Source organism: Zonotrichia albicollis, chromosome 20 (assembly GCF_047830755.1).
Source record: "Zonotrichia albicollis isolate bZonAlb1 chromosome 20, bZonAlb1.hap1, whole genome shotgun sequence".
NCBI lineage: Eukaryota > Metazoa > Chordata > Aves > Passeriformes > Passerellidae > Zonotrichia > Zonotrichia albicollis.
In genome coordinates, this window is record NC_133838.1 from 12,297,457 (window position 1) to 12,321,323 (window position 23,867).

The 23,867-nt window shown below is 59.3% G+C and overlaps 4 protein-coding genes across 9 annotated transcripts; 1 reads left to right on the forward strand and 3 right to left on the reverse strand.

Annotated features, from left to right (window-relative positions):
* Positions 1-615: 615 nt before the first annotated feature.
* Positions 616-5,360, reverse strand: GPN2 (GPN-loop GTPase 2). 5 transcript variants are annotated; one of them, XM_074555587.1, is made up of 6 exons: positions 5,261-5,360; positions 4,386-4,830; positions 3,083-3,239; positions 2,663-2,823; positions 1,633-1,763; positions 616-1,183 (listed from the first exon to the last, which is right to left on the reverse strand). In XM_074555587.1, exons 2-6 carry the CDS (start codon positions 4,800-4,802, stop codon positions 1,111-1,113), a joined length of 939 nt encoding a protein of 312 aa, XP_074411688.1. In that variant the 5' UTR covers positions 4,803-4,830; positions 5,261-5,360; the 3' UTR covers positions 616-1,110. The 5 variants fall into 5 exon arrangements, with proteins under 5 accessions (XP_074411688.1, XP_074411689.1, XP_074411690.1 ...); XM_074555588.1 differs by having other exon boundaries at positions 5,239-5,350; XM_074555589.1 differs by having other exon boundaries at positions 5,224-5,334.
* Positions 5,361-6,133: 773 nt separating this feature from the next.
* On the reverse strand, positions 6,134-10,570 carry GPATCH3 (G-patch domain containing 3). The gene is made up of 7 exons (XM_074555585.1): positions 10,169-10,570; positions 9,429-9,835; positions 7,862-8,036; positions 7,413-7,472; positions 7,041-7,162; positions 6,797-6,924; positions 6,134-6,471 (listed from the first exon to the last, which is right to left on the reverse strand). The coding sequence occupies exons 1-7, from the start codon at positions 10,515-10,517 to the stop codon at positions 6,252-6,254; spliced, it is 1,461 nt and encodes a 486-aa protein (XP_074411686.1). The 5' UTR covers positions 10,518-10,570; the 3' UTR covers positions 6,134-6,251.
* A 505-nt stretch (positions 10,571-11,075) lies between these two features.
* On the reverse strand, positions 11,076-13,733 carry NR0B2 (nuclear receptor subfamily 0 group B member 2). 2 transcript variants are annotated; one of them, XM_074555419.1, is made up of 3 exons: positions 12,606-13,733; positions 11,788-12,082; positions 11,076-11,752 (listed from the first exon to the last, which is right to left on the reverse strand). In XM_074555419.1, the coding sequence occupies exons 1-2, from the start codon at positions 13,120-13,122 to the stop codon at positions 11,811-11,813; spliced, it is 789 nt and encodes a 262-aa protein (XP_074411520.1). In that variant the 5' UTR covers positions 13,123-13,733; the 3' UTR covers positions 11,076-11,752; positions 11,788-11,810. The 2 variants fall into 2 exon arrangements, with proteins under 2 accessions (XP_074411520.1, XP_074411519.1); XM_074555418.1 differs by having other exon boundaries at positions 11,076-12,082; positions 12,606-13,729.
* A 707-nt stretch (positions 13,734-14,440) lies between these two features.
* NUDC (nuclear distribution C, dynein complex regulator) lies at positions 14,441-22,622 on the forward strand. The gene is made up of 9 exons (XM_074555417.1): positions 14,441-14,605; positions 15,611-15,688; positions 17,642-17,848; positions 18,113-18,196; positions 18,575-18,688; positions 19,088-19,282; positions 19,831-19,914; positions 20,004-20,122; positions 21,759-22,622. Exons 1-9 carry the CDS (start codon positions 14,510-14,512, stop codon positions 21,808-21,810), a joined length of 1,029 nt encoding a protein of 342 aa, XP_074411518.1. The 5' UTR covers positions 14,441-14,509; the 3' UTR covers positions 21,811-22,622.
* The last annotated feature ends 1,245 nt before the right edge of the window (positions 22,623-23,867 follow it).

Sequence of the window (23,867 nt, forward strand, 5' to 3'; positions counted from 1 at the left end):
CTCTCCCAATCCACCCCCAGCTCTCCCAATTCACCCCCAGCCCTCTCAATTTACCCCTAACTCTCCCAATTTACCCTCCATCTCTCCCAATTTACCCCCACCCTCCCGATTTACCCCCAGCTCTCCCAACTCACCCGAGCTCTCCCAGTCTACCCTCAGACCCCCCGATCCATCCCCAGCCCTCCCAGTCCCTGCCCCAGCTGCTGCCTGGAGCAGGGCTCAGAGCAGGGAGCACATGGGAGCCCCAGAGCTGCAGCAGCACAGCCAGAGGGAATCCCACGGGCAGCAGAGGAAGCCCCAGGATTTGGGACTGGAGAGAGCAAGGCCAGGAGAGGGAAGGGAAGGTGGATGAGGACACCCAGGGCTGCTCCTGGGAAAGGCCCGAGATGCAAACCACGAGCTGAGTCACACAGGGGCTCTCTCAGCCCAAAGGAGCCGAGCTGGCACTTTGTGTGTGTGCCCTGGATGGTGCAGGAGCTGTGCCCTGCCTGCTGCCCCCAGCCCTGCCAGGCTGAGCCTGCTCCCAGCAGGGCACAGGGCACAGGCCCTTTGGCCTCGGGCTCCACAGCACTCCCGCGTTTATTTACTCAGCTTCAGCAAACTCTAAGATGAAAGTGAGACGGAGGAGCGTTTTATTAAGAAAGAGTCCATCATTATTTCTAAGAAAAAGAAAAACAAACATCTTTCTGTCCTTGGGACGGCGTGGAGGCGTGCTGGCCTGGATTCTGCTGGGAGTGTGGGGCCTGTGCACGCTCCTCCCGCAGCACACCCAGGCCTGCTGCCTCCACTCTCACTGCACCAGGCAGCTCCTGCTGGTTTTTCTTCTCTGGATCTGTCTTGGTCAAGATGGAGGAGACCTCATCCCACTGCTTTTCCTTGCTCCCCCTGCCTTCCCTGGCTCAATCTCTCTGTTCCTAAGGGAAGACCCTCGGCCACCTCCCTTCTGCCAAAGCCCTGCTCTGGGCAGCAGGCCTGAGGCTCAGGAGGTCAAACCCACCCACAGAGGGTCCAGACTCTGCCTGGAAAGGTTTCCCATGGCTCTGAGTCACAGCTGAAGCTCCGGGTAGGAAAAGGAAAGGTGTCAAAAGAGAGGAGCCGGGGAAGGGCGTGTCACAGATCCATCACCTCCTCTTCCACAGCTTTGTCCTGAGATTGCACATACTTCTCCTGCACTGCCAGGGTGCTGATAACGCAGTAATTAAGGAAAACGAGGGGCAGGGCTCAAACACTCCCTTCTGCAGGAGCTCTGAAGTTCCCAGCGACAAACCAGCCCAGCCTCACATTAGCCCCAAGGGCATCGGGAAGAGGCAGCATCACCTGAGCTACTTCTGGCTCTGCCTGATCCCAGGCCTGACAAGTGCAGGAGAATCAATGGTATGGTTGAAGGAGAAGGAAAGAACCCACCCAAGGGAAGGTGAGAGAGAGGAAAGTTGCCAAAAGGTTCCTGACAAGTTCACAGTATGGATTCCCACCCTTTGGGGGGTTTGGTGGGGACAGGTGTCTGTCCCAGGCTGGGCTGGCACACCCCACTCCCCACGTGTGTGTCACCCACCAGAGGATGAACCTGGGCCTGCAGATTCAGCCTCTGTCCCCCAGGGAGAGGGAAACTGAGCCCAGCAGCAGAGAGGATACGAGGAGAAGTGGAAGTCGGCGCCCACAGCCGCCGACATGAGCGCCTCCAGGCTGCGCTGCTCCCGCTCCCCGAAGGAATATCCATTGGCCTTGTCCACAGCCTGCAGCACCTGCCTCATGCTCTGCTTGTCCTGCACGAGGCGGCTCCTGTGCCTGCTGCTTCCCCACGGGCAGCAGCTCCCTCCCCACGCGGGCCTGGGCCCCGTGGGGCGCCCTGACAGCGCCCGAGGGCCGGGGACACCAGCGGGGACACCAGCGGGGACAGACAGGGACAGACAGGGACATCAACGGGGACACCAACGGGGACACCAACGGGGACACCAGCAGGGACAGACAGGGACACCAACGGGGACACCAGCGGGGACAGACAGGGACAGACAGGGACAGACAGGGACACCAACGGGGACACCAACGGGGACACCAGCGGGGACACCAGCGGGGACAGACAGGGACAGACAGGGACACCAACGGGGACACCAACGGGGACACCAGCGGGGACAGACAGGGACACCAATGGGGACACCAGCAGGGACAAACAGGGACACCAACAGGGATACCAACAGGGATACCAACAAGGACAAACAGGGACACCAACAGGGACACTGCCACTGGCCCTCCACCCTCTCATTCCCTTTCATCACCTTCCCCCAGCCCATTTGCCTGCTGACACTTCTGCCAGCTACCTGATTAAGGGCATTTCCAGCCCTCCCTCCCTCCCCCTTCTCATTATTCGCTGCTCCCTAATTTAACAGAGCTTTAGGTGACCCTCAGCCCAGGTTGGAAATGCAGGCCAGAAGAGCTGAAGGAAGGGGGAGCCTGGATTGCCCACCCCAGGACACAAGGCCCAGGTAGCCCCAAGCTCATCAGCCTTTTTCTTTCCTTTGGCTGCCACAGATCATTTACAATCCGGCTGTGCTCTCCTGCTTTCCCTGAGTCTCTTCAGAGCCCAGGTTTCCAGCCCTGTGTCTCTGAGCACACAAAAAGCAGCTGCAGCACATGCAGGGCTCCCTGCTCCCTCCTGCTGGCTCACCTGGACGTTGAGGGGCACGAAGGACACCAGGCTGTAGTCCTCAATCACCTCCACCAGCTTCTCGTTGAGGCGGCGGAAATTCCTGAAGAAGGGATCGGAGGCCAGGTGGTCCACGAGGTAAGAGAGGTCCAGCACCTCGGTGTAATAATCCAGGTTGAAAGCTGCAGGGCAACAGGGAGCTCTGAGAGGGCAGGCTGGCAGCTGAGGAGCACAGTGGGATCTGCACAGGTTCCCACCCAGCCCCATTCTCACACAGCTGATTCGCACCTGGCTCCCCAATTCCACCCCCCTGCCCCTTGAATTCCATGTGTAAGGCCAGAACGGAGCTCTGAGCCCCCCTGGCATGTGGAAGGGAGGCAGAAGAGGTGAGGTGTGAGCTCCCTTGCCCCCCAGGACAGGCTGTGGTCAGCAGATCCTCACCCAGCTTCCCGTAGTGCTCGATCAGGTCCATCTTGGAGAGGACGTTGACGTGGGGCAGCTCCACGTGCAGCATGGTGGACAGCGAGGTGCAGAGCACTGAGATGAACTTGCCGGGGTCTGTGCAGTAGTGGGAGTCCACCAGGTGCACGGCAGCCAGCTGGGCAATAAGGGACACAGGAGGTCAGAGCTGGGAGCAGCCTGGAAGGAGCACAGGAGAACCTGTCCAGGCCTGGCTGCACCTCCTGGGGAATGAGCTCCCACCTGCTGCCCACTGAACAGCACCAGAGAATCCTGGTTTGGGTCAGAGGGGAGCCAAAGCCCCCCCAGTGCCAGCAGCAGTACCTGCAGCTCACCACCTTCTGCTGGGAGAGTCCCCTGTGGTTGGCACTAATAATTAATAATTGCACTAACGAGCACTTTGATTCCCTGGGTTTTGTGTGGCTGTAACGATGTGGTCCCAGAGCTGGGGAAGTCACTCCAAGTCAGGGCTCTGGGGCTGAGTCACAGCAGCAGAGCCCAGCCAGTCTGGGGCTCCCAGGCAGAGCAGAACCAGCCCTGCACATGTCTCATTTTAGCAATCCCATGTCCACTCACTCCAATGAAAATAAGCTCTAATGTGCAGATTCCCAGTGACATTCCCAGGCAAATGAAGCTGCCCTTCTTGCTCAGAGCACGCAGGGTTTGCAGTTGGTGGTGCAGCCGCGCCGCAGAGCAAGCGCAGCGTCAGCAGCTCGGGCTGCTCTCACCTGCAGCTCCCGTTGTGCAAGAGCCCAGAGCCCGGCCCAGGGCTGCTGCAGGGCCCTGCAGGGGCTCTGCTGGGGCTGCAGCAGGGCCTGGCACAGCCCCTGCATTCCTCAGGGCAGTGCCAAGGCTCCCAGCACACACAGAACCCACCCTGGTGAAACCCCCCCGGGCCGGGGGAGGATCCTGCAGCACAGCAGGACACACTCCTGCTCAGCCCTGGGAGTGCTCAGGGACAGGCTGGGGTTCTCTGGAAGGTGTCCCTGCCCATGGAATGGACTGGAACGAGACGGGCTTTGAGGTTCCCTCCAACCCAACCCATTCTGGGATCTTGTACAAAGTATGAGGAAGGAATCTGTGCTCCTGTTCCCACTAAAAGCCCTGACAGGTCATTTTTTGCCAATCTCTCCCAGTATAAAACAGGGCAAAATTCCCCTCCTTCCCTATAAAGCCACTTCACCTAAAGGCCACAAGCCTCCTGAAGGCAGCAGCCACGAGCCCCCCCAGCCCCGCTGTACCCAGGGGTGTGGAGCTGCCTGGGGCTCCCCCAGCCCATCCCTACCCTGAAATTCCACTTGGCCAGCTGGGCCAAGACGTTCTTGAGGGCCTGGTGGTGGGTGTAGAGCTCCACCTGCCCGGGGCAGTCGAAGAGCAGGTAGTGTCCCCGCAGCCCCCGCAGCCGCTCCCGCAGCCAGTCGGCGTTGGCCTCCAGGTACTCCATGCAGTAGAGCAGCCCCCCGTTGGGGCCCAGCCCCAGGCTGTCCATCACGTCGGGCAGGGTGACCAGCTCGCCGATGTCCAGGGCGCAGGGCCCGGGCAGGGTCTCGTTGGCAGGGTCCAGGTTCACCACGGCCACGGAGCGGCCCAGCCGCGCCAGGAACTCCCGCATGGCCTGGCAGTAGGTGCTCTTCCCCGAGCCCGGGGGGCCGATCACCACCTGGCCAAAGGCCAGCGAGCTGGGCCGGCTGTCCTCAGCCATGCTGGGTCATCCTCCTGCTGCTGCCGGGCTGCGGGGACACGGGGACAGTGGCCCAGTGAGGGTCCGTGTTCATAGGGACGGGCTCTGATAGAGGGGACACGGGGACAGGGCCCCATTGAGGTGTGATCTGTGTTTACAGGGACAGGGTCTAGTAGAGGGAACAACATCCCATTGAAGGCTTGATCTGTGTTTATAGGGCCCATTTATCCCCACCACCCCATTTGTTCCCGAGTTTCCCTCGTGCCCCCTCTTCTCCGTCACGACCCTCCTTCCCCGCTCCCGCTTTCTCCCTCCCACCTCCCCTCCTTGCCCAGACCGCTTCATCCCCGGTTATACCCTCCCCATCCCGGTTATCCCCCCTGTCCCGGTTATCCCCCCATTCCCCGTTATCCCTCCCCTATCCCGGTTATCCCCCCGTTACCCCGGAATTCCCCACCCCGGTCCCGCAGGCCGCTCACCGCCGCCGGTGCCCCCGCGGTGGGTCCGGGTGCCCGCGGGCCCCGAGCGCCGCGTTCCGGGGGCGGAGCGGCCGCCGCTCCCACAGCGCCCCCTGGCGGACGGGGGGACGCGCAGCCCCGCCCGGGACTCGGTCAGGGCGAGGGTCCCAGGTTCGAGTCCTGGCGCCGACTCTTGTCCCTCCAGCACCGCCCCAACCCCGCTTTTTTCCCAATCACAGAATAAATCGGGTTGGAAAAGGCCTCTGAGGCCATCGAGCCCTAGCTCTGACCAAACACCACCATGGCACTGAGTGCCACGCCCAGTTTCTCTAGGAACAGTGATTCCACCACCTGCAGCCCATTCCTAAATCTAATCCCCCTTTCTGTAAATAAATTCTTCCTAATGCCCACCCTCAGCCTTCTCCCAGGTGGCTACACCCTCCTGGCAGGTAGAAGGAGGAATTTCTCCCTGCATTTTACCCCTTCACCCCTTCAGGAAGTCACACAGGGCCTGGCCTGCCAGCACTGGGTCAGTGGGACAGAGCTGTCCCCTGTGCCAGTGCCAGGAGAACAGGGCAGAGCAGCCTGGAAAGCACCCGCTACCAGAGCCACAGCGAAGGCAGAGAATCCCCCTGCAGGCTGCCAGGACCAGCCTTTCATCCCTGCCAGAGCGGGACAGCCACACCCCAGGAACGCTCGGGCAGGGAAGGAGTTACCCTGCCCTGCCTGTACTTGTCCTTCCCTGCCTCCCAGGCTGAGTTCTGCTTCCTCAGCCTCACCAACGCACACATTCGCTTGATCACAGCACGAATGTAAGTGTTAATCACCCTAAATCCTTCTCCATTCACACAGAACATTACTTCCTTTCATTTAACAGAAAAAACCCCACTGTGGTGATTTTAATTACAAATCTATATTTTTACTAAAAATAAATACAAAACCACCCTGCTTACACTCAGGCCAGGAGCCAGCCTGGCCTGGGGAGCAGGACAAAGGCTGTGACAGTCCCTGCTCAGCGTGGTTGGGCCCTGAGGCTGCCCAGGGCGGGCTGGGACGCTCGGACAAAGGCCATGTCCTGTCTGTACTTCATGGCCGTGAGGGGCTGGCGCCTCAGCAGCTGGTCACCCATGTCCTGGGGCTCAGGCTCATCGTAGATGGTGGAGATGACAACAGAGCTGTCACCACGGGGCTTCTTCCTCCTCACAAAGGTTGGCAGCTTCTCCCCATGGTATCTGCAGGGAAGCAGGAAGGTTTGGTGGGAGCTGCAGAAGCCATCAGGCCTCTCTGAGCTTCCCAGCTCCTTTCCTGGAATGGTTTGGGCTGGAAGGGACCTTAAACCCACCCAGTTCCACCCTGTGCCATGGGCAGGGACAGCTCCCACAGAGGCTCCAGCCCTGCTCCACCGAGGAGCCCCAGATGTCAGGAGGAGCAGCCTGTTTGGCTGTGGAACTGCCCAGCTGTGCAGGGATCATCCCTGGGACAGCCCTTTGCAGCCCCCCAGTGCTGTGAGCCTGGGCACAGGGGGAACAGGGGCTGGGAGGGCTCTTGGGAACTCACCCCAGCCCCCTCTTGCACCGGGGGTTCTGACCCTCGTTGTCCAGAGCTTCAGCCATGCCAGAGTTGCTGCTGCCCAGGCCCAGCCCCTCTGTCCAGCCCTGCTGCTCCAGGACCTTCCTGCCAAAGCCCTGGGAGACAGGAGAAAACCATCACAGACTTGCTGGACAAATCCCACCCTCATTTTCCCACAGCCAAGACCTCTCCTCCTCCTCCTCCTCCTGAGAGGCAGGCAGAGCTCTCCCACCTTGGTGTGCCTCTCGAAGGTGCCGATGTGCTGCCCTGACACAGAGCCATCCTCCAGCCCGGCCCGGAGCCGCTGCTCCAGCCACATCTGCACCGAGTCCCGGGCGTCCTTGTCCCCTCCATCTGGGGACAAAGCAGCCACAGTGAGCACAGCCCAGCCCAGCCAGCTTGGGCACCACCAGCGTGCTCCCCAGAGCACCAGCACAGGAGGCAGAACCTGTTCTTTTTGGCAAGCCTTGCTGCCAGACCAGAAAAGCACAGTTTCAGGTTCACTGACAGCCTGGGTGCTTTCAAAGAATGACAAAGAGCTCCTGAATTGTGCATGGTCAGAAGTTCTCTGGTTCCCCTGGGGAGGGTGGCTCAGCTCTCATACCTTTGTCATAGTAGATGCTCATGTCCACGTCCCAGTCGTCGGCTGTCTGCTCGTCAAAGTCTGCCAAGAGAAGGGAAGCAGCACTTTGGGTGAGCTCTGGCACAGGGCAGCTCTTTCCCTGACCCTCCCATCTGTGCAGAGCCACAGGGCCCTCCCTGAGCCTCCTTTGCTCCAGGCTGAGCCCCTTCCCCAGCTCAGCCCCTGCCCTGGGCACTCCCCAGCCCCTCCATGTCTCTGGACACAGCTCTGCACTCAGGGTGGTGCCTCAGCAGTGCCAGCACAGAGGAAACGGCCTTAGGGACCCCCCCAACCCCACTGCCCACCCAAGGGGCTGCCAGCAGCACCACGGGGGTCTCAGCCCTGTGCCCGAGGGTGGGCTCAGCAGCCAGGGCACGGTGCTGGGGGCTCCAGCTGGCCCGTGGGCTCAGTGACACAAACAGCAGGGTCACCTCCGTCCTGCTCCTGCCAGAACTGGGCATCCGTGTAGAACACGAGGCCGGAGCCGCCCTTCTCCCACTTGAGCTCGATCTCCTCCTCGAAGAGGCGCTCGCGCAGCCGCTCCTGCTGCGTCACGTCCTCGTGCAGCGCCGCGTGCCGCTGCCACTCCTCGCACGTGTCATTGTCCTGTGGGGGACAGCAGGGCGTGGGATGGGGCTGGGGACACTGCACAGCCCCCATCTCACATGTGTCATTGTCCTAAAGGGGACAGCACAGCCTGGAATGGAGCAGGGGACACTGCACAGCCCCCATCTCACATGTGTCATTGTCCTGTGGGGGACAGCAGGGCATGGCATGGGGCCGGGACACAGCACAGCCCCCATCTCACACACGTCATTGTCCTGCAGGGGACACAGCTGAGCCCAGGATGGAGCTGGGACACAGCACATCCCCCTCCTCACGTGTCCTTGTCCTGCAAGGACAATCTGGGCTGCAGCTGGGGACAGCAGCTGAGCTCTCTCCTGCTCCCTGCCCCGTCCCACCGCCCTCCCCTGGAGCAGCCCTGCTCAGGCCCCGACACGAGCGATGAGCTCATCCCTGACTCAGAGCCCTGCCAGCTCAGCAGGAGCAATCCCAGAGCAGCCCCAGCCCAGGGGCCCCAGCTGATGCCCATGTAAGGAGCAGGGCTGCTGGACCTCAGTCAGCACGGCAGGGAGCTCATTCCACTGCAGCTGATCCCTGGAGATTGCGTGGGCTCCAGGAAGCAGCTCCTGGCACAGACACAGAGCTGCCAGCCTGGTCCTGGGCACAGCCACTGCCCAGCCACAAGAATGGCTGCAGAGCCAGGACCAGCCTGGGAGAAACAGCTGGAGGAGTCTGTTCAGCCTGCAGAAGGCAAGGCTCCATAAAAAGCTGGGAAAAGGAGGGAACAAAGCGTCCCTGTGCCCCACGTTGCCAGGAGAAAGGAATGGGGTGCAGCTGCAGCAGAGATCTGGCATCTGAGTTAATTCTGGTGGAGCAGAGAACGGGAATGGCTTGCCTGGGGATCTGTAATGACAGAGCTTTGGGAGAACAGGCCAGACAGGCGTCTGCCAGGGACAGGGCTGGGATGGCTCCTGCCCTGCCCATTCTCCAGGAGCCTCTGTCACTGAAGCCATGTCCCCAGAGTGACTAACCCCCAGTGCAGGAGCAGCCGAGGTCAGCCCTCTGTGCAGCTCTGCACGTCCATCCCAGCACAGCAACGAGATGGAGCTGGGGACACAACCCAGCCTCTGCCACCCCATCTGCCAGGCACCAGAGCAGGACCTGCTGGGCAGCACCAGCCTCCCCTCTGCCCCTCCTCAGATCAGAGCCTTTGGGATAAACCCCTATGACCACCCTGAGCAGTTCTGGGGGCTCAGGGCCCCTATCCCTGCCCCGAGGGGCTCAGTGCACCAAGGGGTGAACAACCCTACTTTAAAGCTGGTTTTAACACGCCATTTATCCAACTAAGAGATGAAAAATGAGCTCAGAGATGGGATCTGTCCTCACAGCTCCAACAGCCCAGCCCACAGGATGGTGCTGGAATGTTCCACTTACGTCATCCGAGTTTGACTCCTCTTCCTCCTGCTGCTGCCCCTCCTCATCCTCTTGGGGCTGGGCAGGCTGAGTCAGCGCCACGGGCTCCTCTCCCTCGGTGATCTCATCCCCCGCAGCCGTGTAGACTCGCTCCTCCTCGGGCACGGTGTCGGTGCCCGGGTACTGGAAGGGCACGTTCCCGTACCTGCGGGAGGAGCCCGTCCTGGGAAAATCCAGCTGCAGGCGGGAGATGACGCGGGGGGGCAGGCGGCAGGCGCGGATCAGCTCCAGGAACACGCCCAGGGGGGTGCCCACGTTCCCGCGGGGCATGAACGAGGGCGGGTTCAGCTCGGGCAGCCGCCGCAGCTCCGCCTCCGTCACCGCCGGGCCGGCGGCAGCCCCGGCCGGGCTGGGGGGAGCCTCCGGGCCTGCGGGGACAACGAGGGGACAGGGAACAGTGTGGGGGCTGCAGGGGACAAGGGGCCCACAGAACATAAAAGGCTGGTTTTGGAGGCCCACGGGAGAGCAGGGATGGTTTTGGGGGCCCGCAGGAGTACAGGGATGGTTTTGGGGGTTATAGGAGAGCAGGGATGGTCTGGGGGTCCAACACCCACCGGGGGCAGGTAAATCCAGGCACTCACGAGCAGGAGGGGGATAAGCAGAGCCCACACGGGCTCTTCCTACCTCGGAGCAGATTTAACGCGTTAAGGAAGCCCTAGGAGGAGCTTTAACCACCCGGTGCCCGAGGGTCCCGCCCGTACCTGTCCCGGCGCTCAGGCGGACCCTGCGGATGAGGCAGCGGCCGGGCAGCGCGGCGCCGTCGGGCCCGAGCCAGCGCTTGCCCGAGTACATGCGGACGAACCGGCGGGCACGGCCGGGCCGCACGGACACCAGGCAGCAGCAGGTGCGCGGCGCCGAGGCCCCGCCGCCGCCGGCCGCTGGCGGGCGCTCGGGGCGGTGCCGGTAGTGGAAACAGAGGAAGCCGCCGGCCTCCAGGAACTGGCTGAAGTAGGCGCGGAGCTGCGCGGAGCGGAGCGCGGCCGGGATGCCGCTCACCAGGCAGTACCGGGCCGCGCCGCCATCGCCGTCGGTACCGCTGGGCGCCGCCATCTTGGCCCGCCGGTGCTGGCGCGCTGTGATGACGTAGCGCGCTCTGATGACGTTGCGCGTGCAGTGATGACGCTGCGCGTGCGTGTGAAGGGCGCCGCCTTGTGGCGAGAGAGCGCACGGCAGGCGGGGCGTCCTGGGGAGGTCACAGGGGTGGGGACAGGGACACTGGGGGTCACAGGGGCTGGGGGGTCACAGGGAGACCCTGGGGGGGTCACAGAGAGACCCTGGGGGGGTCACAGGGGCTGGGGACCAAGATCCCCCATTGATGGAGGGTTTAACAGGCCCAGGGGCAGCAGGGCTTGGCCAGACTCCCGAGGGTCTCAGGACTCTGAGGGTCACAATCCCCGGGGGTCACAGCCCCAGGGGTCTCAGGGGTTCCCTGGGCTGCCCTCCTCACCCCATACCAGGGCTCTCTGGCCTTGATCCCACCCTGTTCAGCCCCCTGTCTGCATTGCCAGATAGAAAATCCCTTTTTATTCCATTCTATCTTTTCCATGCCTGCATTTTTTTTCTGCCCACCCCAAATTCAACAGTGTCTCTAAAAAGGCACCACCATGGTCCAAACCAGCAAACATTTTATTAAAAAAATAATTTATTGCATCTTATATACAAACCACGTGAATGTACACATAAAATACTGACACCTCACCTGCTGGAGGCAGGAGGAGCGAGTTTTCCAGGTGTGCACCTGGCTCTGTCTCCAGGGAGGGAGGTTTGGGTCTCCCACTAAACCAGCTCTGCTTGGGTTTAACTTTTCACACAGACAGGAAAGCCCAGAGCCCCACAAGAGGTGCAGTAGGTTGAGGCGCTGCCAAGTACTCTTAATCCTGTTGCATTTCATGGAATTACGGAGGAAAGAGAGAATCTCAGGAAAAGAGGGGTGAGTCTGTCCACCCTGTAGGATTTAACACTCTGGCTTTTTCCCTGAAGAAGTGTCCTGAGCATTTCTAAGAGTCCAAGCACGGAAGTCAGACCCAGAGCTAATTCTATAATCATCCCTCAGTCAATGATCTCACTGAGGATCCCACCATGGCATCAAGCTGAGCACACCCCTCACTGCTCGGAGCTCACAGCAAGATGAGCAAAAACCGGGAGCAGGGCAGGAAACCCTTTGCTCACTCACACTGTCCGGGCTGGAGAGAAGCTCAGGGGGAGCAGGAGCTGCTGTGAGCCTGCTGAGCCTCAGCTGCCCCCGCAGGGCTGCTCCAGCCTGGGCACACACAGACATCCCGCAGGTCCGGAGCTCCAGGGGCACACGGAGATCCCGCAGGTCCGGAGTGTTCCTGTCCCGTGTCAGCGGGGCAGCGGCACCCAGGGCGCCTGCGGCCAGCCCGACACCTCGAAGAGCATCTCGGCCAGCAGCTCGCCCATGGCCGCGTCGCCGATGACGGGTCGGAAGAAGAGCGCCGTGACCAGGGCGGCGGGGACGGAGCCCAGCGAGGCGGCGAGGCGCAGGGTGTGCGGGACGCGCTGGCGGTGCTCGGGGTGCGGCAGCTCCCGCAGCGCCCGCTGCGCCTCCCGCTGCAGGCTCTCGATGTACAGGGCGGCCCGCAGCCCCGGGATGTCTGCAGGGGACAGCACAGAGAGAGCGAGGTCAGGGATGGCCAACACAGACAGGCTTCTCCCATTCCCACCCTTCCCCGTTTCTCATACAGCTCTAGAGAGGCACCGCTGTTCCAGGGATGCTGGGTGAGGCTGGGACAGCATCTAACAGGGAAAGTCGTGCTTTAAAAGTAAAGCAATACAGGATTTATTGTCTGCAGGGCAGGCAGAGGTTGTGACATCCTCCCTTCCTGCTTCCCAGTGCATTTGGGAACGGCCAGAGTTAGGGAAAAGGTGACCAGCCCTCTCTGCTCTCACACCTGCCCATCTCTGAGCATCTCCAGGACATGAGATGTGTTCACCTGGGAAGGTGGTGGGGTCCCCATCCCTGTCCCTGGCACTCAGTGCTCTGGGCTCATGGGGAGTGGCACAGGGTACACTCCATGGTCTTTGAGACCTTTTCCAGCCTCAGTGGCTCTGGGACACCGTGATTCTGCGCTCAGCTGCCAGCGGGGATCAGCAGAGCCACGAGGGCCTGGCACTCACCTGGATTGAAGAGGATGGCTCCCCTCAGGTAGGTGAACTCGCTGGGGCTCAGGTCCAGCCTCCAGAAGCTGTTGAGGCAGCCCTGCAGCCTCTGCACGGCCGCCAGCGTGGGCTGTGCCCCCTCGGGCTCCTGCCCCTTGCTCTGCCCGCTGAGCAGGATCTTCTTGAGCATGCTGGGCGCCGGCGCCTCCATCACCTCGAAGGTCACCATCTCCTGCACCAGCCCCAGCAGGAAGAGCGGCACCCAGCAGCCGTCCAGCAGCAGCAGCTGGTCCTCGCGCGGCAGCAGGCGGAAGGCGGCCACGTTCTTGACGAAGCTGATGGTCTTGAGCAGCACGTGCGAGGCGGCGCGGCAGGTGAGCTGCGGCGTGCGCAGGCACACGGCGCGGCGCTGCCGGCACGGGCACTGCTGCCGCGGCCGCAGCTCCTGGCTCAGCAGCGTGTACAGGATGGCGGGCTGCCGCTCCTTGCCGTGGCACCGGCACCGCTCGCAGCCTGCGTCCACGCTGGAGCTCATGGCTCTGCCAGCTCCTTCAAGAGAGACGCAAAATCCCTTCCAGAATGAGTCCCGGCCTGGATTGTCCCTGTCCTGCCGGCCCCTGACTGAACCAGCCAGCTCTTATAAGGCCGGGTCACAGTGAACACCCCTCGGCAGCCTTGACCGGCCTGATTAAGCAGCCCTCATTAAACCAGCCGACCAACCCCGTGGCTGCTGGGCGGATTGGCCGGGCCAGGCGCGGTCAACGGCCGTTTTTCTCAATGAATCGGCGGGGAGGGGTTGTGTGGCCTTATCAGGATTACCCAAACAGGATAAACAGAGTCATTAGCCCAGGCTGTACCATGGCACCAAGGCCCCATCGGGCAGCTGTCGCTGCCAGGGTTCACAGACAAACACGGGGCGCTCGTCTGAGCCCGGCGTTCAACGGCCCCGGCGCCCGGCCTTGGCAGCAGCAACCTGGAAGTTGTGTTATCAGCAGCTGTTTGCCTGGCCTTGCTCGGGAGCCGCTTGTTGTGGTGCAGGAAGAGGAACCCGGTGAACCGCCAGGCTGTGATGGGCCCAGGGGTCGGGTCTGTCAGAGGGCTGGAAAGGGAAAACGCTGCCATGTGCAGAATGAGAGAAAAGTAAGGAAAAAAAAGCCAAAATTGTCATAATTGTCCTAGTGGAAACATGGTCCATGGGCCGTGTCTCTCAGAGGGCTGGGAAAGGGAAAACACTCCCATTTGCAGAATAAGAGAAGAGTATGGAAAAAAGGCCAAAATTATCGTATTGTCCTAGTGGAAACACAGCCCAGGGGTTGTGTCCCTCAGAGGAAACACAGAGCTGAGAAAAGGAAAACGCTCCCTTTTGCAGAATGAGAGAAAAGTAAGGAAAAAAGGCCAGAATTCCTGTATTATCCCAGTGGAAAGGGACCCAGAGGGGCTGGTGGACAGCAGCTGACCATGAGCCAAAGTGGGCAATGGTTGTTGGGGGGGCCCCGCACTCAGGCCTGGGCCCAGTTTGGGCCCCTCACTTCACAGACATTGAGCAGTCCAGGGAAGGGCTCGGAGCTGGGAAGGGGCGGGGCCCAGGAGCGGCTGAGGGAGCAGGGGGCTCAGCAAAGGAGGCTCAGGGGCCCCTCTGGCCCCGGCTCCCCGGCAGGACGGGCCAGGCCCGGGCCGGGCCCTCTCCGCGCCCCGGGCACCGCGGCCCGCCCGGCCCGTCGCCATGACAACCCCGCCGCGCCGCGCGGCCCGCCCTTCCCCGCGAGATTGACAGCCCCCGCGACCAATCGGCGAAGAGGGCGGCCAATCGGCGAAGAGGGCGGCCCGGGAGCGCGCTGGGATTGGCGGGCGGGGAGGACCTCGCGCTTCCGCGGGCGCCGGTTCCGGTTCCGGTGGCGGCCCGGTGCGGGAGCGGCGGCGCGATGGGGCTGAGCGCGGAGGAGGCGGCGGAGCAGGAGGATCGCTTCGACGGGATGCTGCTCGCCATGGCCCAGCAGCACCAGGGCGGCGTGCGCGAGGTAGCGCCGCCGGCAGCGGGCGCGGGGAGGGCGGGGCGGGAGCGGAGAAGCGAGCGGGGAGCGGCCCGGCCTCCTCGGGCCCCGCCCCGGCACGTGGAGCAGGGCCCGCACGTGCGCCGCTCCCGGAGCGGCGATAACGGCCGGGCCCGCTCGTTAATAAGTGCGGTGTTGATGAGGCTCCCCCAGCGCGGCCTCGCAGCTCGGCCCCGGTGCCCCGGGAAGGCTCCGGGTGCGCGGCAGTGCCGGTGATGGGGCACAGCACCACGGGGCAGCATCGAGCTGTCCCGGTCACCCTCCCGGCACAGCCCCGCGAGGCCCGGTCTTGATCGCGGGATTCCCCCCATGCTCGGGATCTGCTCACCCGCCCCGGTCCCACCGGCTGCGGGCTCCGGGATCCCGGCACTGACCGGCACCAGGGCTGGAGGGTGTGGGAACATCGCACCCACATCCCACTCAGAAATAATTCATAAAAAATGCTCCTGTAACAGCCCCTCATGTGGCAAAACCTCGGAGTGAAACCCCCACGGGACAGGATTCCTGGGAAATAAAGATCAGCCAAGCTCAAGGAGAATGTGGGATTCCGGAGGGGGTTTGGAGGTGCTGGTTCATGCATCAGTGCATTTTTACCCTGGCAGCTGTAGAAACATGGAGTTTGCATGCTTTTAGGTGTGCAAAGAAGCAAAACATACTATGGGTGTATATATCTATATATATATATATGGGACATGTATGCATGCATAAATCCATTCTTGCCTGGGGTGTGGGACCAGGAGCTGGGCATAAAGTGCAGCCTTCAAGCAAAGCACCCCAAGCCCCCTGTGCAGGAATCCAGGCTGGATGTGCCCAGCTGAGTGTTGTGGAGGCAGAGCTCACGGGGCTGGCTCCAGGGCACTGCTGGCACAGCCACAGATAGGGAGGACAAAGGATCAAGGCTGCTCCAGGGACACAAGATGCCTTTCAGTGACCTGGCCTCACTGCTCCCTCTCTCCCCACCCTGTTCCCCAGCTCGTGAACACCTTCTTCAGCTTCCTGAGGAGGAAGACAGATTTCTTCACCGGGGGAGAGGACGGAGTAGCAGAGAAGGTAAACAATAAACGTGCAGGCCTTTAGCTCTTGTCCCTTCCATCCCACCCGTGTGTGTGCCATGCCAGGGCTCCCCTGCTTGAACAGCTCCCAGCATCTGGGTGCACGTGGGCACCAGCAGCTCCCGAGGGAAGGAAGGAGACCCAGAGCTGCCCCTGTCAGGTGAGGAGCACTCAATTAATTCCCTGCTGGATGGTGCCTCAGTGCAGGTTTCTTGCCAGGCTCTGGCCAAAGGCTAGTTTGGAAAGCAAACCTGCCAGACACACTGACTTAGCACTGACACAGCAGGTGATAACCCCCGTTACCTTGTTTGCTCAGCCAGGAAAAACACAAAGTCCAGGGCTCTGCACATGCAGCTGCCCCTTGGCCGGGCTGGGCAGCCTGGACAGAGCATCCCCTCTCCTGCAGGGAGCCCTTGCTGGAGCTGGAGGGCTTTAAGGTCCTTTCAGCCCAAAACATCTGTGATTCTCTGAAAGAAAGAAAGAAAGGTGAACCCCACTGTCATTTTTTATGGAATAGAGAGCAGATGTCCCCTATTCCTGGGGGCTGTGTGATCCCACCTGAGCTCAGAGGTGCCTGGCTGCTGTCCTTGGCAGTGCTGGCATCTGTCACAATGCTTTATTGTGCTCTGCCACCACAGGAACACCGCAAACAGGGAAGGAGCTGCTTCCCCAGCCCTGCTGAGCCCTCGGCATGCAGGAGGCAGGAGAGGGTGGGAAGGTCACTGCGTGTTTTGGGGGCTGTTTCAGCAGGCTCAGGGTGTGGGCAGTGACAGGGACAAGCTCAGGCACTGCAGGTGGTTTCCTCACCCAGGTGGGACATCCTGGGGGATGCACAGCTTGCATTCTGTACTCCAGGAGACACTGGGGCTGAGCTGTATAAACAATCCTTGCTCCTAAAGCCAGGCAGAAACACTCAGTGCTTGCTTACAAACTGCAGTTTGCTTGGAAAAGGCTCTGTATTTCCCTCCCACCCTGAAGCTCCTGGGGTATTTATAAATAAATAAAAGTTCCCCCTGTGATTATTCCCATCTGAGGATGTGTCCCTGTTGTTTCTGGGGCAGACCCCAGCTCACCTACGTGCTGCTGTGCACAGCAGCCCTGGCCTTATCGAGCCTGGGGCAGTGCTCTGGCTCCCTGCCTGTGTACTCAGCTTTCCCTTGGCAGCCAGACCTTGGGATTGACTCCCAGAGTCACAACAACCTCCAGAGACCTGGGAGCAGGGCTGAAACAAAGGGTGTGTGGAGGAACTCACCCCTCGGTGTGAAAACAAGTGCTTCAAGCATTTCTCCTCCAAATCATGGCGCTCCAAATCGGGCTCCATCTGGAGAAAAGCCCACAGAAAGGTCAGAAGTAGGTAAAGAAGCTGGATCTGGTGTGTCCAGCTGTCCTGGAGGTATGGAGTAGCTTCAGGTGGCTGGGTTGGACATCAGCTCGTCCTGCTGGAGTTGCACAAAGATCAAAATTAGGAGGATTTTAATTTCACTGTTATCTCCTGAAAACATACTCCCCATGTAACTAGGAAGGACTACATTTAAATACTTCAAATTTTCCCCTTTTCACTTCCTCCTCTGCTTTTTAAAATTGAAAAATCTCTAGATTCCCAGTCCAAAAAACTGAGCAAAGATGACGGGAAGATTCCCAACATCCGTGTGACTCAGCAGATTTTCCTGTGCTCCTCAGGAGACCGAGTGGGCTTGGTTTAGGTTTGAATTGGGTGGTGTTTAACCCCCTGTGCCCTGTCCCCAGCTGATCACAGAGGCCTTCAGCCACCACAACAAGGTGGTGCTGGTGTCCAGGTGGATCTTCCTACCTGCAGGGACACACCAGATCCACACAGCCTGTGCTCCTCAGGAGTGGGCTTGGTTTAGGTGTAGCACGGGTGGTCTTTGACCCTGTGTGGTGGTTCAGGTGTGAGGTGGATGGTGTTTAACCCCCTGTGCCCTGTCCCCAGCTGATCACAGAGGCCTTCAGCCACCACAACAAGCTGGCTCAGAAGGAGCGGCGGGAGAAGAAGGCGCGGCAGGAGGCCGAGCGGCGCGAGAAGGCCGAGCGAGCTGCGCGCCTGGCCAGGGACAGGGACAGGGAGCAGCCCGGCGAGCCGCGCATCAAGGAGCTCACGGACGAGGAGGCAGAGAGGCTGCAGCTGGAAATCAACCAGGTGAGAGCCCAGCAGGTAGTGCAGGTGCAGCTCTGTGCTCCCCGTGGCTGCGAGGGTTCGAGCGGCTCACGCTTGTTCTTCCCTTGGCAGTACCTCTTTCCTAACCTCCCCCTAACCTTCCTAAGGGCTGAAAATTCCCTCTTTTCAAAGTGGGTGCTCTTCAGCTGGAGCTGAAAGGCTGAGGCCATCTAGTGCCAGCTCAGGAGGTGACACAAAGTGCCAGCTCTCAGCTGAGTGTGTTCCTGCTCTTCTCTTTTCGAACAGAAGAAAGAGGCACAAGGGCAGGGTAACAGTGTCCCAGTGAAACCCTCAGAGGAGGAAGGTGAATCTTCAGATTCCAACAAACAGGTAAAACTCGTCTGGAAATACTTCAGATACATAAAATGGTTTGGGTTGGAAGAGACCTTAAAGCTCATCCCGTTCCACCCTCTGCTGTGACACCTTCCACTACACCAGGCTGCTCCAAGCCCTGTCCAAAATACACACTTTGAAAATACAAATCAGAAAATTTGGCTTTAAAAATGCACAGTTAATTCCTAAATGTGCCAGTGCAGAGGGCATATGGGTTTTTTTCTGGTCGTCATGTTCTACCAGAAGCAGCTATCATGGAGCTAAATTTAAGTGGATATAAAATACAAACAACTGACCTGCAATCCTTATAAAACCGAAGAGCTGTTGTTACAATGGAAACTGGAAAAGCTTCTTTCTTTATCTTGGATTGCTCAGGGAACAGATGATGAAGAGGAAGATGAGAAGGATAAAGGAAAACTTAAGCCCAACTCTGGCAATGGAGCTGACCTTCCAAATTACAGATGGACACAGACTCTCTCAGAATTGGATGTAAGTAGTGTTTTATGACCAGATCTGAGGGATCTGAGACAGGGAATAAGAGCAAGTGCTGGTAAGAGCTTAAGTCAATTCCCTGTGTCTCAGTTGCCTCTGGAAGTTTGTTGGAAACAGCAATGTTCCAATAGCTGGCAGAGAGCTTGGTAACTCAGTAGAATTCCCAGGAGCTCTGGTTTTTCAACTTTTGGTCTTGTTTTAACCAGGCATCAAAATCTGCTTCCCTTGTTATGGTCCTTTCCTTTCACCTCCTGCTCACTCAGTGCCTCAAGGAAAAGAGTCCCTGCTCTGCCTGGCTCTGGTGAAACCAAGGCAGGAAGGCCTGGAGCAGCAGCATGGCAGGCTGAGGAGGACTTTCCCTGCCCAGCTGCTCAGATCTGCTCCTTTTTGCTGCAGCTGGCTGTGCCCTTCAAGGTGAGCTTCAGGCTGAAGGGCAAGGACGTGGTGGTGGATATCCAGAGACGCCGCCTCAAGGTGGGCCTCAAGGGCCACCCTCCTGTCATTGACGGGGAGCTCTTCAACGAGGTCAAGGTGGAGGAGAGCTCCTGGCTCATCGAGGATGGCAAAACAGTCACCGTGCACCTGGAGAAGGTACAGAGGAGGGGCTGGGCAGGGTCAGGCTTGGCCCTCAGCCTCTTCTGGGCCTCAGCTGAAACAGGGCCACCGTGGTGTCCTGGGCACACTGGCAGGACAACCAGTTCTGCCTGGTTTAAGTTCCTCCATCTTCAGCCTAATTTTATGCTATTCCAGGATACCCAGTGTAATTCTCAGCAGTTCAGGAAAAGCTGGAAGGAAATCAGTCATTTTAATGTTGTCCTTTAGTGTGTTAGTGACATGAAAGTCCAGGGGCAGACCTCCTTGTGTCCCCTCTGGGCCTCTCCAGGTGGTTTGTTGTAATCCCATTTATGTCGTGCCAAATGGGACATCTGACGTTCTCTCAGATCTCCCAGCTGTGAAAATTGAGGCTGCCTAAAGTAATCTGAAACAAAAATACCCTTTATCTATGTTCAGATTTTACTGCTATTTAGAAAACTGTCAAATAAAGTTTGATTCCATTATTTTTTTTCCTATGACTGAGACTTAAAAGCCCTAGAACAAGTCCAAGAAAGATAAACTGGTTTTGCTTCTTCATCCTCCAGATCAACAAAATGGAGTGGTGGAACAAACTGGTCTCCACAGACCCAGAAATCAACACCAAGAAAATCAATCCAGAGAACTCAAAGGTAAGAATTGTTTGTTTTAAGGGACAGAGCCTGCTCAGGGGTTACCTCAGCTGAGCCCAGAGTTGTTCCAATGTGGATTTTGCTTCCAGTTGTCAGACCTGGACAGTGAAACTCGCAGCATGGTGGAGAAGATGATGTATGACCAGCGACAGAAGTCCATGGGCCTGCCCACCTCTGATGAGCAGAAGAAGCAGGATATTTTGAAAAAGTGGGTACAGCTCATTCCTGTGCTTGGCTTTGCCTCCCTCTCTGGCACAAATAAGGGAACAGCAGCTTGGCCTTCAGTCCCAGCCATGCTCACCTCTGCACATCTCTGTATTGTTGGCCAACCACCAGTGTCTGTAAAAATCTAGGGGGGTAAAAAGCCTAGTGGGGAAATCTGGGAATGGCTTAGCTCTGGAATTGTCCTAATCTGCTGATTTCAGGTCCAGAAGGCACGTTTGGAGCTGGAGGTGCCATCTCTGCTGAACTTTAACATGGTCTTGATTGGTGTCTAATCTCCCTCGGTAGCCAGCTAATCACCCCTCCCTCTTCCCTCCAGACAGTTGTCCCCAAGCCGCTTTTATGGCTTTATTGCCTTGTTTGGCATAAATGCACTGTGGCAGGGAAATGATTCCTGGAGCTCCCAAGGCCATCTGGGAAGGTGTGGAGGCAATTCTGGGTCACACAGCTTCTTCAGCAAGTGCAGCCCCGCACCTTATCTCTGGGTGAAGGATTGCTGTGGCTGACCTGACTCCTTGCCTCCCTTGGCTTCTCTCGTGGCAGAAGCTTCTCTGTGAGCTGAGTGGGATGTGAGCAGAGCAGGGAGCAGGCTGCCCCGGTGTCAGTGGGATGGGAAGCACCCTCTGCTCTGGGAGATCACATGCAGGACACCTCGCTGGCAGGGCCTCTTGTTCGGTGCTCTGGAAGCTGGCAGAGGATGGAGAGGAAGTTTAGACTTTGTCCAGGGCAAAGGTGACTCAGTGACACCCATGTGGGTGCTGGTGTCTGCCAGGGGAGCTGTCCTGGCTGCCAAACAAGGACAGGATCCTCACAGCACAGATGGCCCTGGAAGTGGAAACGCTGTGGGGGCGTTCCAGGGAAGCCCTGAGATGGGAACACAGAGGAGACCAAGCTGCCCTGCCTTGCAGGGTGTGTGAGGCCTCCACAGGGCTGTGCTGTGTCGCTGGGGGAGCAGAGCAGAGCAGAGCAGCCTCTCTGTGCAGTGGGCACTTCCTCTCTGTGCACAGGGCACTGCCCTCACAACTTCCTGATGTGCCAGCCTGAGTCCAAATAGCCCCTGGAAGGTGTCCCTGTCCGTGGCAGGGGGTTGGAACAAGATTATCTTTAAAGTCTCTTCCAACGCACACCATTCTGTGATTATTCCCTCTGCTGAGACTGCAGTACATCTGAAATCAGATTTCACCTGGTGTGAAACCAGATCCCTCTGGTGTCCTCCCTGAGATGTTACTGTCAGAGCACTGAGGATATTGCCCATATTCCAGTAAAGCTGCCAGCCCTAATCTGCCTTCACCATCTCCCCTGTGCCCCACAATCTGGTGGCTGCTACGTGTGCAGCCCCGAGGCAGCACTGAGGGTGTTTGATAATTAACAGGTCCCATGTGCCTGGGCTTGCTGACCTGGCAGCCTGGCAGGAATGCTGCTCCCACTGACCTGAGGAAAAGGTGTTTGTAGGGAAAGTCCAGGGAATTGTCCCAGGGAGCTCAGCAGAGCCCTTCCTGCTGCGGAGGCGTGGGGTTTCAGCAGAACTCCAGAGTGCAGGGAGCAGGGACCCTCCCCTCCCCGAACTGAGCTGCTTGGCTCCTGCTGACTCACCCAAACTCCTGTCTTTGTTTTCCTTGCAGGTTCATGGAACAGCATCCAGAAATGGACTTTTCAAAGGCTAAATTCAACTGAGCTGTCCCCCTTCCCCCCCTCTCTTTCAGTCAGCCCTTTGAATGGGGCAGGAAATGTATGGTTGGATATTCCTCACCTTGGGCAAGTTAAACTTCAGCATCCCCCACCCGAGCTTGCTGTGGAGGGCCCTGCCCAGCCACCCTCGGTGTCCTGGGAGCAGAGGCAGGGCCCCAGAGCAGCTCCAGACAGAGACACCTGCCACAGCTCCCACAGGCAGTGAGGAGAGGAGGAGGGCTTAGAGCCAAAAGGCTGTTGGGGCTGAGAGAGCCAGACCTGAGAGGTTTTGGGATAAATCCTTGAGGTATTGCTTCGCTTCCCTGGGCTGCTCCGAGCTGCTCGTCCGCTCTTTGCCACTGGCACAGGAACTCCTGGGTTCTGCTCCCTCCTGCTCTCCTGTGAAAACAAGGGTCAAGTTTATTTTGTAAAACAAATCTTTCCCTGCCTTCTTGGGAAGGGAGAACATCAGTTGGAAAGCACAGCTATTGCAGTGGAGACAGACCCTGCTTCTCCTTGCTGCTGCTCCTGTTTGTGCCACAAGTGGGACAGCTGGAGCACCCCGGGCTCCCAGCACAGATGGAGGGTCAGGCTGCTGTCCTGGAGCAAGGAGAGGCTGGGACTCTGTGGCTGTGGGTGGGGAGCACGTGGGGGGCGTTGGGGATGCTGTTGTTGCTGGGAGTGTCTCCTGCCTCTTCCCCAAGAGCCTTCCTCCCCTCTGGCTGTGCGAGCCCCTGCTGACGAGTGGCATCACTCTGCATGTTCTGTCTTTGTTGAAACTGCAGTGCAACATAAAGGAAAACAAGTGGAATATCCCAGGCAGAGCGTGGTTTCTCTGGCAGAAGGGATCAGGGATCCAGGCTGGGAGGGACAAGGGAGGGTGCTCTCACAGGGGTGCTGTGCCCGTGCTCTCTGCAGCTGCCTGGGAATCCCTCTGGCGCTCCCAGCTCTGGACTGACGGTCTCTCCCTCCCTCAGGAGGTGGCAGTGGGAGCTGTGTTTTGCTCAGGAGCGCTGCTGAGCGCCACTCCCAGCTCACACCCCAGGGTGGCTGCTCCAGGCCCTGCTCTCCACAGGGCAGCAATGACCACACCAGGAACCCCCCCTTGCCCCAGGTTTCCTTAATGCCCGGCTCACAAGGAGAGTGTCAGGAAATCCTGGGCTCTATCCCAAATCCCTGCTGCTGTGGCTCTTCCCTCTGCCTCCCCCAAACATTTCCACCTCCTGCCCGAGGGATGGGCACAAAGGGCTGAAAATCTGGGCAAAGTCCGGCCTGGCACAGCTCCTGGCCTGGTGGGGTTGTTTTCTGAGCAGCAGAGCACTGTTTGCATGAAGAGTTTTACAGACTCTTGGGGTTAAAAAGCAGCTCCCACCCAGCAGAGCAGTGACCTTGAGGGTGAGCAAGGACCCAGACTGGGGCAGCCGCCTCTGGGCTGGATCCTCCTGCCTGTTTGTCTGACAGATCACCTACACCCACCTGCCTGTCTGTGCTTTGGCCTTGATAAAAGAGCAGCATCTCCTGTTTTCATAAAAAAAGCTGAACTCTGCTGAATTTGAAGGTTTTAGCCCCAGAATGAGCTCCCTGCCTGGTTTGTGGGGCAGGGGAGCTGGGAGGGCTGAGCTGCTCTGGGTGTGATGAGCTTCTCCCCGTTCTCAGCTCTGCGGGTGAGCCCTAGGGAAGCTGGGGTGTTTTGGGAGGAAGGAGGGTCAGTGGGAGAACGGGGCCAGCCCTGGTGCCCTGACCCCTGCAGGAGGTGAATGCCCAGGCCGTGTTTGTGAACGTGGCTGATCCCAGAGCTGCCCCTGGACTTCGGCCCCTCGGCAGCGGAACAGAAGGTGTTTCACTGCCGGCCTTGTCCTCTGCAAACACCCCCAGGCACCACTGCCCCAGCCAGAGGGAGCTGGGAGCACCCTCTGGGCAGCTTCCCAAGGCAGCTGCCCCTGGGATAAACCCTGCTGGGTCCAAGGAGCTGCTCAGGGCTTGAGGAATGCAAAGCCCCATCTCAGTCTGAGTCCCTGGAGACCTCGGAGTGTGGCTTTGTCCTGTGCCCACGGCAGGAAATG